Here is a 14,360-nt window from a genome sequence, read left to right as displayed (position 1 = left end):
GCACCACCTTTCATAGAGTATGCAGCAAATAGTTTATCAGTGTTTAATAAATGAGTCACCAATGCAACTGCAAAATCTAAAACAATGGGTAAATAACTCTGATCTTAAAAGTAAAAACCAAAGATAAGAAGGCAGAAAAGTTAGAATAAAACACTATAAAGAGCAGGCAATGTTTCAGTGATCCTTTTCACATCAGGACGCATCCAGAAGGTACTACTTTCCCATTGTTTCTAAGTTTACTTTAGCTTTTATTTTAGATATAACCAGTAAAAGGAAACATTTTATTATATATATTTGAGATAAAGCAGCAAGTCCCCAGTTCTTTAGATTATTCCTCACATAATAAGTAACATCTAGAAATTACTCATAAATTTTAACCAGGCACAAAAGCCCATTAACTACTCAGAGTTTTTAAATCTTCAGAATTTGTAGAGTAGGTTAAAGGTATTTTTCACAATTCTCAAAGGACCCACAAATTTCTGGGGATTGAGAGGAAAATAAGATGTTTTGAAAAAATTGATTCTTTTCTCAGAAACCTATACTAAAAAGACAAAATGTGGGAAAGGCTTTATAAAAATGTCTATTGTATTTATTATGACCATGACAAAGTAGAATAAGATAAATTATTAAAGAAGAGTTAAGAAAATTATTCCTGAATGAGATTATGAAGTGGGATAAAGTTGACCCAAAGGCAGTGATTCACATGTAAGATCTGACAGTCTTTGCTACATGTGATAAGTGATAAGAAACGTAATGATTGGAAAACTATATTTAAAATACACATTACAGCCCTGACTTGTGTGGCTTAGTTGATTGAGTGTCCTTCCCTGCACCAAAAGGTCTCTGGTTTGGTTCCAGGTCAGGGAACATGTCCAGGTTTCAGGTTCAATCCCCCATGGGAATCAGGGTGCCTATGGGAGGCAACCAATAGATGTTTCTCTCTCCCCCTCTCCCTTCTTCTCTCTCTAAAATAAACAAAAACATTTAAAAACAAAAATACACATTGCAGCAAAAAATATAATAACTAGGATGTATTTGATGAGATGAACATAAAGTTTAACTTAAGGAGAAAGAACTGCCAGTACATTTATAATGTGCTAGAAAATAACAGTATCACACATCAACTAAGAACGGGTAGTGCTATTACTAAAAGCAGTGACCACCAAGAACAGCTCTCTTTGAGAAGATTTGCTGACCATACAGAAATGCCAATGGTGCCGATTGCAAAGTAGTAGTTAGGTAATTGCCAAGAGCACGAACAATCGAGAGACCCATTTCCACCCATCCAATACACCTCCGCTCCCACTACCACTACTAGAACAATGGACAAAGGCCAAAACTAATTATGCACACTGAGAATAAAATACAACATATAAAATTTAAGTAGGTTTATAGAAACTCACGTGTGCGGGAAAAGAAGAGATTTGGGGGTCTTCATCATTGGCATATACATCCACAGAAGGATCCTCGCACAGGAGATCCCGAGGGGGCGCCATGTCCGGGGTCAGGTTAGAAAAATTTAATTTGGTCATTGCTGGATTCGAGGCAACGCACAGATTGTAAGAATAGGGCAAAGTCCCCTCACTGTAGTTGGGGGGAACCACGGGGCCAGACTTGGAGCAAATACCAGGCTGAAAGCAGCCCCAGGTGGTGGGGCTAGAGGGGCGTCGCAAGCGCAGGGCAACCACCAGAATCACCGCGAGGAGGAAAAGCACGGAGATCAAGGCCAAGGCCACCACCAGATAGAACTGCAGCTCAGCCTGGGGGTCAGAGGGCGAAGGGAGGTCGGTAAGGTCTGGCAGTACCTCTTGTACGCTGTCCGCAAAGACCAGGAGCAGCGTGGCGGTGGCTGAGAGGGGTGGCTGTCCCCCGTCCCGCACGGCGACCAGCAGGCGCTGGCGAGCCGCGTCCCTGTCACCCAAAGTCCTCGCTGTGCGCACCTCGCCGGTTCGCAGCCCCAGGCTGAAGAGCCCGGGCTCGCTGGCCTGCAGCACGTGGTAGGACAGCCAGGCATTGTGTCCCGAGTCCGCGTCCACCGCCACCACCTTGGTGACCAGGTAGCCCGGCTGCGCGGCGCGCGGCACCGTGTCGAAGAGCGCAGAGCCGTCGGGCCCCAGCGCCGGGTACAGCACCCGGGGCGCGTTGTCGTTGCGGTCGCCCACCAGCACGCGCAGGCTCACGTTGGCACTGAGCGCGGGCGAGCCCTGGTCGCGCGCCTGCAGCGTCAGCTCAAAGGCGCGCAGCTGCTCGTGGTCGAAGGCGCGCTGCGCGAACACCACCCCGCTGTGCGCGCTCACGGACACGTAGGACGACAGCGCCCGTGGCTCCAGGTCGCTGGCCACGATGGAGTAGGACACCTGGCCGTTGGGTCCCAGGTCGGGGTCGGAGGCGCTGACTTGGGCAATAGAGGCCCCGGGCGGGTTGTTTTCTGGCACGTGAACCACGTAGGAAGCCTGGTTGAAAACTGGAGTGTTGTCGTTAATGTCACCAATGTGTAGGGTGATGCTTGTACTGGAGGATAGGGATGGCTTGCCTTTGTCGGTGGCTGTGATGGTGACATTGTGCTCTGCTATCTGCTCCCTGTCTAGAGCACTGTCAATCACCAGCTTGTAATAATTCTTGGAGGTGGATTCTAATCGGAAGGGAACTTCTTTCTGAATATAGCATGTCACCAGACCATTTTGCCCAGAATCCTGGTCTCGCACTTTAATGAGGGCTACTACGGTTCCAAGGTCTGAGTCCTCAGGAATCTTGTTAGAAAAGGACATGAATGTCACCTCTGGGGCATTGTCATTCTCATCGACAATTTCAATATGAACACTGCAGTGAGCTGTGTGTACGCCTCCATCCTTGGCTTCTACAGCCAACATATACACAGTTGTCTCTTCGAAATCCACTGTTCCATTGGTTGTGATGTCACCAGTATTTGGGTTGAGATTGAAGAGAAGGTTGGTGCTTGTTGGGGCATTGAGGAAGGCATAGGTGATCTGTGCATTAGCACCCTCATCCTGGTCAGTTGCCTTCACGCGCAGCACGGAAGTTCCCCGGGGCACATTCTCTTGGAGTCTAACTCTGTACGTGTCCTGGCTGAACACTGGAGCATTATCGTTGGCATCAGTGACCAGGATCTGGATCTGGGTGGTGCCACTTAGAGGAGGGTCCCCGCCATCCATGGCAGTCAGGATTAAGCGGTGGGAGCTCTGCTGTTCTCTGTCCAGAGGCTTTTCCAGCAGTAATTCTGGGTATTTACTTCCATCAGGACTTTCCTTCGTTGCCAGAGAGAAGTGGTCATTGGGGTTGATGGTGTAAACCTTCAGTGAGTTACTTCCTACATCTGCATCTTGTGCAGAGTCTAGTGGGAATTTTACCCCTGGTATGGCTGACTCACAGATTTCTAAGTCAATGCCTTTTGCAAGGAAACTCGGTGCATTGTCATTAATATCTTGGATTGCAACAATCACATGGAACACATTCATTGGGTTTTCAGCGACCATTTCAAATTCCAGTGCACATTCAGATTTCCTCCCGCAAATCTTCTCTCTATCTATCCTACCACTCACTAACACATCCCCATTCTCCGCACTCACGTTGAAAAATTCCTCTGCACTAACCCGCAGTTTTCGAGCTGGCAAGTCCTGGACACTGAGCCTCAGATCCTTGGCGAGGTTCCCCACCCTTGATCCCTTGGCCAGCTCCTCTGGAATTACGTACTGGATCTGCTGGGAGATGGCCCCGCACAACAAAGACAGCAAGAAGAGAAACCGTACCTGACTCTTCATCGTTTCAGCTTGCCTGAAGCTCCTTTGCATTTCTTGAACTCAATGGGGAAGCTTCTTCTCCAGATGTCTCCGGGATGTTTAAAAAACCAACGACAGCCCCCTGGACATTCGAGACTTGAGGGTAGGACTTGTTACGTGCTTCTAATCTAGGTGCACAGGAGCGGGTCCGTTTCCGCTGTGCGCAGGACAAAGCTAGAAAGCACTCTTCCGGAAGCTCTGGCGAACTGAGAACCCCTTCTTCCCTTTGGTCAACAGCGGCACCCGGAGGTCGTTTAGGGAAACTACATATTGCATAGCTATCCTCAAAGTGTGTAAGGCTCTTGAATCTATGCACTTCGCCTTTTATTTCTTTGAAAGAACAAATAAAGTTTTCCCTTTAAATGTGACATTTTCCGTTTTGTTCATCTCATAAACGTTGCCACCATTTTACATCTGTTTTCATTTAAATATTTCATAAGGCATACAGCCTTGTTTTTCAGTTTGGGGGCAAAAATATCTTCAGTAATTTCATTGTATTTATAAGATTGGTTTGACTAGTATGGATGTAACAAAATAAGTTACTGGCTTTTTATCCTCATTTTAGTGTATTATGACCATTACATTTTTGTAATCCATAACTTCCCTTATTTAGTATTTTAACTCTCTCCACATATACTTCATAAATTCCGTACGTAATACTTTTTCAAAGATATAGTCTTTGCAAAAAGAGTGAGTTAAGTTCCTAGGTTTATTTTAATGTATTGCTTATCTTTTTAAAGCATAATCTTCCTGTTATGTACAGCAGAGCTTGATGTTTTGTTAAAGAGACCAATTTAGAATTTGGGCACACATACATGCATTTATAAAGCTGAATCTTGTGTGAGCCATATTTATTTATTTTTATTTATTTATTTTTAAGTACTTTTTTATTGATTTCAGAGAGGAAAGGAGAGGGAGAGAGAGAAACATCCATGATGAGAGAGAATCATCGATTGGCTGCCTCCCGCAAACCCCTTACTGGGGCTCGAGCCTGCAACCCAGGCATGTGCCCTTGACCAGAATTGAACCTGGGGCCCATCACTCCACAGGCTGATGCTCTATCCACTGAGCCAAACCAGCTAGGGCAGCCATATTTATTTTTATGAAACCAATGCTTCTTTATTATATGAACATGTATGCAATACTCCATAATGTCAATTTTCAGCTCCAGCCAATGTATACCATTAATAAATGTGATGAGTTTGACTTGATCACTAGGTTTAATTTTGGAGACGCAGTGAGAATATTTACACACTCCATTTTAGAACTTACCTGTAATTCTTGAACTGGTCTTGGGTAACAAAAACAAATAAATGCACTACCAAATCGATATCAACCCAACAATTTGTTCTATAATTTTCAGTGCTGAACCATACTCATCTTACACTCAGTCAAAACAGACCTGTTTTCCTACGACATCTTTTCCTTTATACTTTTTCTTCCTTTCATTAGAATTTTCACCCTTTCTCTTATAACGAATTCTTGCCCATCCTTTAAAAAAATACTTTTATAGTGAAAAAAGGATGTCTGCAACCTTTTATTATCTATACCTGTAGATGGAAATTGCACTGCCTTTGTATTTCCTCTGCATCTTCACAACATCTGTGTAGGTTATGTTTTATATGGGATTCTTAGAAAATTCTCTTTGAACATCTAAAGTTCTCCTGACACTAGCCATTTAATATATTTTTTCTCCTTACAAGGAAAGTAAGGAGAAAAGGAGTAAGGAATATCTTTCCTAAAAAGATATTCCAAAGGTTATGTGCCTTTTTCCTGTGTGTATTTGCATGTTTGAATTATTTTGTTCAGGCCCTGTTGTCACACACTTTTAAATGTAACTCTCCCTAATATATTGAGGGAGATATCTGTTCCTTTGTTTGAGCTGTAATGAAATATATTTTGTAACTTTGGATGACTCTCTGATGTGACTTTATGGGTGAAAGTAATTTTATAAATGGGCCGCAATTTCTGGCCAAAGGAAGTTGTAGACTCCTATTTCCTTATTGCAGCATATGGCCTGGGAATATGCAAAGGCCAAGACATATCTCTTTACATTTTTTATCCTTCTCAAAGGACAAGAAATACCACTCCAAAGCTCATAACAGTTTAGGCAATTGAACTTCCCATCTTCAGGAAAACAGTTTCAATCAATATGAATACACCACTCATTTTCAGCATACATAATAGGGACTACAGGCCAAGTAAAACAATGTGACCAACTACATTTTTTTATCCTACAATTTTTATGTCATTGAGAGAAAGAGTATGGTCTTAAAAGGAGTTAAGCATCATTTATGGGAGCCTAAACAAACTAACTAAATATATATATTTAGTAGTTTGTATCAGTCAGGATAGGCTAAGTAGGCTGGAGTGACAATCTTCAAACCACAGGGATTTTAAATGAAAAAGGTCTATTTGTCACAGGTATAGGTCAATGTTGGGTAACCACAGGACTCATCTCTCATCTAACCGAGGACTCGGATAGATGGAGCAATCACACTTTCAAAGAGAATCTTAAGATCTGGACATTCCCACAATGGCAACTAGAGTTTCCTCCAGGTAGAGACACACCTTCTTCCACTTACAAGGTCTTGGCCAGAACTAGGTCCTAAGCCCTCTCAGTTACACTAGACAAGGACATGTAGCCCTACCACAGGTTCAGAAAGAGAGAAAAACAAGTATTTAAACAACAGGACTAAGCTTATACAAGCTTTATAATAATCACGCTGGCATAATTGTTCTTTATAATATTAGAAGAAGAAAGAAAGAAACTCACCTGAAGTAGCTTGGGGTCTCCTTTTGCTTCGAGTAAATCTTGAGTTACCAAAAGTGGCTCGCTTTTCTCACAGCTCTCCTGGCTGATGAGTGTGTCAGCATAGTTGGGCTGGGGGAAGATCAGGTGACTCTTCCCCGAGTCAGCAGTGAGGCAGACCTCATGGGAATAGGTCTGCAGGAAAGCCTGCACCCCATCCACACCCACAAAATGTGAGGTGGGCACACCTGCCAACCCACCTCCTGAAGCCTGGAGCAGATGTGATGAGTGCCAGCGCCTCAGCCTGAGTGCCAGCAGGATGATAACAAAGGCAAGAAAGACGCAGGAGACCGCAGCCACTGCCACCACGAGGTACAGAGTGAGGTCTGAGGCCTCTGGAGTTGAAGGGATCTCAAGACTGCCCAAGTCAGCCAACACATCTGGGATGCTGTTAGCCACAGCCACAGTGAGTGTGACTGTCGCTGAGAGAGGGGGCTGGCCATGGTCCTGGACTGCCACCACCAGGCTCTGCTTGAGGGCATCTCTGTCCAGCAGGGCCCGGGCAGTGCGCACCTCTCCTGTGTGCAGCCCAACCACGAAAAGCCCTGGCTCGCTGGCCTTAAGGAGGCGGTAGGACAGCCAGGCGTTCTGGCCTGAGTCTCTGTCCACCGCCACCACCTTAGTTACCAAGTATCCGGGCTCTGCAGAGCGGGGCGCCAGTTCCACACCAGTGGAACCGTCCGAGGGGAGGATGGGATAGAGGATTTCAGGTGCATTGTCATTCTGGTCCAGTACGAACAGGGTTAGAGACACGTTGCTGCTGAGAGGAGGGTCCCCGCTGTCACTGGCTGTCACCAGTACTTTCAGGTCTCTAACCTGTTCATGGTCAAAGGATCGAAGAGCGTAGAGGACTCCAGTGTCAGAGTTGATGGAGACATAAGTGGAGAGAGGCGCCCCTTGAATGGTATCCTCAGTCAGTGCGTAAGTGATGTGGGCATTCTTGATGCTGTCAGGGTCTTGGGCGGTCACAGCGAAGATGGAGGCTCCCCTGGGGTTGTTTTCTGGAACATAGGCAGAGTAGGAGGCATGGGTGAAGGCAGGTGGGTTGTCATTGATGTCTTCCACGTGTAGCATGATGTGAGTGTCTGTAGACAGTGGTGGACTTCCTCCATCTGTTGCTCTCAGAGTGATGTTATATTCAGAAACCTGTTCCCGGTCCAGGGATCTGGCTGTCACTAAACGGTAATATTGGGCTATTGATTTTTCCAAATTAAATGGCATATTTCCCAGAACAAAAACTGTGACTTGCCCATTTTGACCAGAATCCCGGTCATGCACATTGACAAGGGCAACTTCTCTTCCTGCAGGAGCCTCTTCTGAGACTGATCCTGTGAAAGAAGTGATTATAATTTCTGGGGCATTGTCATTCACATCCAGAACTGTGACTAGAATCTTGGCTCTTGAGAGGAGACCTGGTCCATCTTGTGCTTCAATTTTAATTTCATAGAATATAGCATCCTCATAATCTAGACTTTTTAATATGGATATATCTCCAGTCACTGAGTTGAGATGAAAAATCTGAGCAATTTTCCCAGGCATTTTATCTAGTATGTAGGACACTTGAGCATTGAATCCCTCATCAGGGTCAGTGGCATTCACTGTGAGCAGCCGGGTGCCCACTGGCAAGTTCTCCTGAACACTTATTTGATACTCAGGCTGGGTAAATACTGGTGGATTGTCATTCGCATCCAGAACTATCACTTGGATGTACAAGTTGCCAGAGTGAACAGGGTCCCCACCATCAGAAGCAATGAGGACAAGCTCATGAACTTTCTTTTCCTCACGGTCCAGAGCCTGCTCCAGCACCAGCTCTGGGTACTTGGCTCCATCAGAGACAACCTTCACAGCCAGGGAGAAGTAGTCATCGGGGCTAAGCTGGTAGTTTTGCAGAGAGTTTATGCCCACATCTGGGTCAAATGCAGTCTTAAGTGGAAATCGAGTTCCAGGAGCCGTTAGTTCACCAATTTTTATTTCCAATTCCTCCGTTAGAAAATCAGGAGCATTATCATTAATGTCCTTAATTTCTATTTCTACTTCAAAAATATTCAGTTTGTCTTCAACCAGGATGTTAAATTTTACTAGACACCGCGTGCTTTGCGCACAGAGCTCCTCCCTGTCTATCCTGTCCGCGGTGACCAAGCTGCCGCTTCGAGGGTTCAGAGCAAAGAGCTGCGTCTTACCTTTGGAGACGATGCGGACTCCGCGCTCTGCCAGCTCCGGAGGCTTCAGCCCCAGGTCCTTGGAGATGTTGCCCACGAAGGAGCCTCTGTCCAGCTCCTCCAGCACTGAGTACCGGATCTGCCCCGATCCAGTCTTGCACAGCGTCCCCAGGAGCGCGCACAGCAGGGTCAGTCCTGCGCTGTTTCTGATCAGATAATTGGTCATTTCCTTTTTGGCGAATTCTTTTTTTCTGTGTCCAGTTCCAGCTTCCCACGACGGAACCCACTCTGATTTTCTCAATGAGATAAGCCCTTCATGGGCCTAATTCATGGGTCACAGAGCTGGTTGACCGACAGGTGAGCGTAGCAGCCCTGGATCTTCTGAGGATGATTTGCTGACTCCTTTTGCTTTTTAGAAACAAGGAAATGGTGGACTCGCTCTCCCATTGCATTTTCCTCCTTGAGTGGTCAACAGCGACGCTCAGAGGCCTAACCGTTTATTGCACCCTCTCAGGCAAACTCAAATTTGTATTAAAAAAATTTTTTTTATTGTTGACAAATTTCTATTTTTAAAGTTTCCTAACACCCAAAATCATTTTGATAAGAGGTAGCAGGATTGGTGTTTGTTTCACATAATTGAAATGCTTTACGTTAAAGGATGTGACTTCAAGTTATTTCCTCTGGAAGCCATGAACTAACCTTAATGTCATCAATATTGCTTCAAACATGATGGAGTTATTGTTTCGAGATATTCAAAGTTTAAGAACCACACAGAAACATCAGCCATATTTATAAACCATGCCTCTTGAAGTTTGTCCCTAATAGCATGACATCTTGGTTTTACTATTTTTATTTAACCAACTCATTAAACAAACATATAATTGGGTGTCAGACAATATCTGGGGATTTCAGATGAACAACATGGACAAGTCACTTCCTTCACAGATATTATGAAGATATAAAAGCAAACAATAAATGACAGTGCACTGTCATTCTGGCCTTGGAGTTTAGCAAAGGCTTTCCCCAAAAAACATGAGAAGAGTGGATCAGGGGAAAGGCCTGGAATGAGAGAACAGCATGGCAGGACTTAGATGTGAGTGAGAAACCACAGAACTCCAGGGTACTAAAAGTAGTTCACTTTGCTCAAATCTAGAGTTTGAGGAGGGTTTTAAAAGACCCACCTAGTGGAGATAAACATTTGTTTTATGTTACAGAAACCCCTTTTTTTCTGTGCATTTTCCTTTCCAAGCACAAAATAAAAATACAATACAGTTGTCATTTCAATTATGATGCATTATATACACAGGTTTAAGGCATTTATTCTTGTGAAGTTACTATACATACTAAAAGAAACTGTCTTTAATTTTCCTCAGTTAACTTATTAATTACCTACAAGATGTTATATTATTCCACAATGAGTTACAATTTTATCTCACAACACAATGGAATACATTTTCTCAGATGTATTCAGATGCCCTTAATTATAATAATCACAGAACCTTGAAAGATGATGATACCATTAAATACAAGACTCAGTTAGTGCATGATTACTTCCAAATAAAAATAAAAATAATGCCAGTTACATAGAATATTAGTGCATTCTTTATTCCATGATTAAATATGTGATAACATACTGAAAGCCAATATGGAAAAAGGAATGGGGAAGGAAAGCCATGGTTTCTGAGGGGGACTGAGGAGCTATCCATGGCAGGATTGGGAATGTATTAAATAGCTGCTATAAATGGAAAAGTTTGAAAAGAGAGATTTATAAGGAGGATTTTAGGGGCAATTACTGACATCGTCTCTAAGTCCCTTGAAGATATATATTATTTTTAAAGATAAAAAGGTAATCCTATATAATAAAATGCTAATATGCAAATCGACCAATGGTAGAATGACTGGTTGCTATGATGCGCACTGACCACCAGGGGGGAAGACACTCATTGCAGGAGCTGCTCCCTGGTGGTCAGTGTGCTCCCACAGGGGGAGCACCGCTCAGCCAGAAGCCAGGCTCACTGTTGTTGAGCATAGAGGTGGTGGCGGGAGCCTCTCTTGCCTCTGTGGCAACGACAAGGACCCCTCGGGGTCATTAGCTGTCAGGATCCCAGACTGTGAGAGGGTGAAGGCTGGGCTGAGGGACCTCCCCCCGCCCCAGTGCACGAATGTTGTGCACCAGGCCTCTAGTATGATGATAAGATATGAGAAAAATAAAAACATAAAAGAGAAACATGTTTACTATTATACTACCTATTTATTATAGAGCAAACAATAATTCAATCACTTCTTCAAGGAACACCTAGTTAATCTAGAGATGAATGAGATTTGTAACTAAGCAGAAATACCATGACATATCTTCCTGAAACATGATGAAGCATTGGTATTTCTAAATTTCCATCTTTTAAATGGGGAAGACCATGCAAATCAAATAAAATAAAGACCCTCACTGCCAAACTGAAGGAAAAATAAGATTGGATGAGAAGAAACTAACCAAATAAAGTGTTTCATTATTTATAAAGTAATTCAAATATAAAAGCCTTAATTTTTAAAGCACTTGAGTAAAGATAAAATCAATCTTCATATTGTTAAGAGAGAAAGAATTATTAACCCAGGTAGATGAGGTGATTTACCCAAAGATGGGAAACAATGTATAAAAAACCAGTAGCCCTGGTTCCCAATGTTCTTTCGATAACTGACATATCATCTTTACCTACTAACTCCTGATTTATACTTATGACACTATGATTCTAGCCCCTCTTCCCCCTTACAGTGTGTTAAAACTTAGAAGTAGCGAGATATAATTCACCAGGACTCATTTACTAAATATTGAATATACTATCAAGGAAATATGCAAAATAGAAGAAATATGGTAAACAGTGGAGGAAGCTAAGTAAATAGGCAATTTTATTTATTTTAGTGATAGCTCATAAGCATATTGTGAATAAAGTTTACCTGAGGCAATGTTTCTTCTCCTTTATCTTCAAGTAAAGACTGAGGCGCTGAGAGAAAATCCTTTTTCTCGCAGCTCTCCTGGCTGATGAGTGTGTCTGCATAGTTGGGCTGCGGGAAGATCAGGTGACTCTTCCGCGAGCCCGCAGTGAGGGAGACTTCGTGGGAATAGGTCTGCAGGAAAGCCTGCACCCCGTCCACGCCCACAAAGTGCGAGGCAGGCAGGCCCTCCAACCCGCCTCCTGAAGCCTGGAGCAGACGTGACATGTGCCAGCGCCTCAACCTGAGCGCCAGCAACACGATGACAAAGGCTAGAAAGACGCAGGAGACCGCAGCCACTGCCACCACCAGGTACAGAGTGAGGCTGGAGTCATCAGGGTCAGCGGAGGGCTCCAGGTTGCCCAGGTCGGCCAGGACATCTGGGATGCTGTCAGCCACAGCCACTGTGAGCGTGACAGTGGCAGAGAGAGGGGGCTGGCCATGGTCCTGAACAGCCACCACCAGGCTCTGCTTGAGCGCATCTCTGTCCAGCAGGGCCCGCGCAGTGCGCACCTCGCCCGTGTGCAGCCCCACCGCGAAGAGCCCTGGCTCGCTGGCCTTGAGCAGGCGGTAGGACAGCCAGGCGTTCTGGCCTGAGTCTCTGTCCACTGCCACCACCTTGGTCACCAGGTATCCGGGTTCTGCGGAGCGGGGCGCCAGTTCCATGCCGGTGGAACCATCGGTGGGGAGTGCGGGATACAGAATCTCCGGTGTGTTGTCGTTCTGGTCCAGAATAAACAGGCTCAGAGACACGTTGCTACTGAGCGGTGGGTCCCCGCTGTCCTGTGCTGTCACCCACAGCTGAAGTTCGCGAAACTGCTCGTAGTCAAAGGAGCGCAGCGCATAGAGGACACCGGTGTCAGAGTGGATGGAGATGTAGGATGACAGGGGCGCCCCCTGAAGGGTGTACTCAGTCAAGGAATACGTTACATGGGCATTGTGGTCGCTGTCCGGGTCAGTAGCTGTCAGAGAAATGATGGAGGCGCCTCTGGGGTTGTTTTCAGGCATGTAGGCAGAGTAGGAAGTGTGAAGGAAGGTGGGTGGGTTGTCATTGATGTCTGCCACCTGCAGCAAAACGTGAGCATCCGTGGACAGAGACGGGTTCCCCCCATCTTTAGCGGTCACAGTGATGTTGTAAGAGGGAAACTGTTCTCTGTCAAGGGCTCTGGTTGTAACCAGCCGGTGGTAATTGTCCACTGACCTTTCTAACTTGAAAGGAAGGTTCTCTGGGAGTGAACACGTGATAAACGCATTCTGCCCAGAGTCTCTGTCATGCACATTGAAAAGTGCAATTATGGTTCCTGGAGGAGAGTCTTCAGAGATTGAGCTGGTAGCAGTGGTCATGTAAAATTCTGGGGCATTGTCGTTCACGTCCAGAACTGTGACAATAACCTTCGTTCTGGTCAGAAGGCCTGGACCATCCTGAGCTTCAATATCAATTTCATGGAATTTGGCATCCTCATAATCTAGACCTTTTATAATTGTTATCTCTCCAGATGCTGGCTTAAGCTCAAATACCTCTGAGGATTTTCCAGGGTTTTTCTCTTGAAAATATGCCACTTGAGCGTTGTATCCCTCATCTGCGTCAGTGGCGGTCACTGTGAGTATCCGCGTGCCGACGGGCATATTCTCTGGAACACTTACATGGTACTCGGGCTGTGTAAAGACAGGCGCGTTGTCGTTCGCATCCAGGACCATAACGCGGATACGGGAGGTGCCAGATCGGACCGGGTCGCCCCCGTCCAAAGCCGTGAGAACCAGGCGGTGAACAGCCTCTTCCTCGCGGTCCAGGGCGCGCTCCAGCACCAGCTCCGGGGACTTGTTCCCATCCGCCCCGTTTCGCACGTCCAGGGAGAAGTGGTCATTTGGGTTAAGTTCGTACTTTTGGAGGGTGTTCTCTCGTATGTCCGCATCATGAGCACTCTTTAGAGGAATCCGGAATCCCGGCGTAGTTGTTTCACTGATTTTTAGCTCCAGTTCCTCTACTCCAAAGCCAGGGGCATTATCATTTATATCTGTTATTTCCACCTCTACTGAATAAATAGTCAATTTATCTTCCACAAGAATGTTAAAATTCACCAGACACTTAGCACTCTGCGCACAGAGCTCCTCCCGGTCTATCCTGCCCGCCGTGACCAAGCTGCCGCTTCGCGGATTGAGAGCAAAGAGCTGCGTCCTACCTCTGGAGACGATGCGGACTCCGCGCTCCGCCAGTGCCAGAGGCTCCAAACCCAAGTCCTTGGCGACGTTGCCCACGAAGGAGCCTTTGTCGACCTCTTCTGGCACAGAGTAACGCATCTGCCCAACTGCGGCCACCCACAGGGCCGCCGAAAGGAGACACAGCAGGACCAGCCTTCTGCGTTGTGGCAACTTTTGCAGAACCGCCATTTCTTCCGCTGCAATCTTTTCTCCGAGGCAACTTCCAGCATCCAGTGCGGGATTCCAATCTTTATTCCTCAAGGCCTGGGGAATGGAACCAGCACTCAAGGGACCCAGCTCACTGTGGAGAGAACAAGAGGGCGGCTGGACTGAATTTCTTAGCCGCCCGGAAGCTTGGGGGCCGAATGCCCAGCCCTCTGTGTTGTAGCTGGCGTAGCTTAGGATCGA

The 14,360-nt window shown here is 45.7% G+C and overlaps 1 protein-coding gene across 3 annotated transcripts in view; it reads right to left on the bottom strand.

Annotated features, from left to right (window-relative positions):
• LOC308518976 (protocadherin gamma-C4) overlaps nt 1-14,141 on the bottom strand; it is a gene marked incomplete at its 5' end in the record, with an annotated part of 148,230 nt that extends 134,089 nt beyond the window's left edge. The window contains one exon of one of the 3 annotated variants that reach the window (XM_081090828.1): nt 11,718-14,141. In XM_081090828.1, coding sequence (XP_080946954.1) covers nt 11,718-14,141 — 2,424 coding nt within the window. Of the gene's footprint in view, nt 1-1,554; nt 3,810-6,573; nt 8,995-11,717 lie in introns of those variants that run through there. The other 2 variants (XM_081090843.1, XM_081090827.1) reach the window with 2 other exon arrangements.
• Nucleotides 14,142-14,360: the final 219 nt, after the last annotated feature.

The sequence above is a fragment of the Myotis nattereri genome, assembly GCF_964212035.1.
Source record: "Myotis nattereri genome assembly, chromosome: 5".
NCBI lineage: Eukaryota > Metazoa > Chordata > Mammalia > Chiroptera > Vespertilionidae > Myotis > Myotis nattereri.
This window is presented reverse-complemented; position numbering and strand designations above follow the sequence as displayed.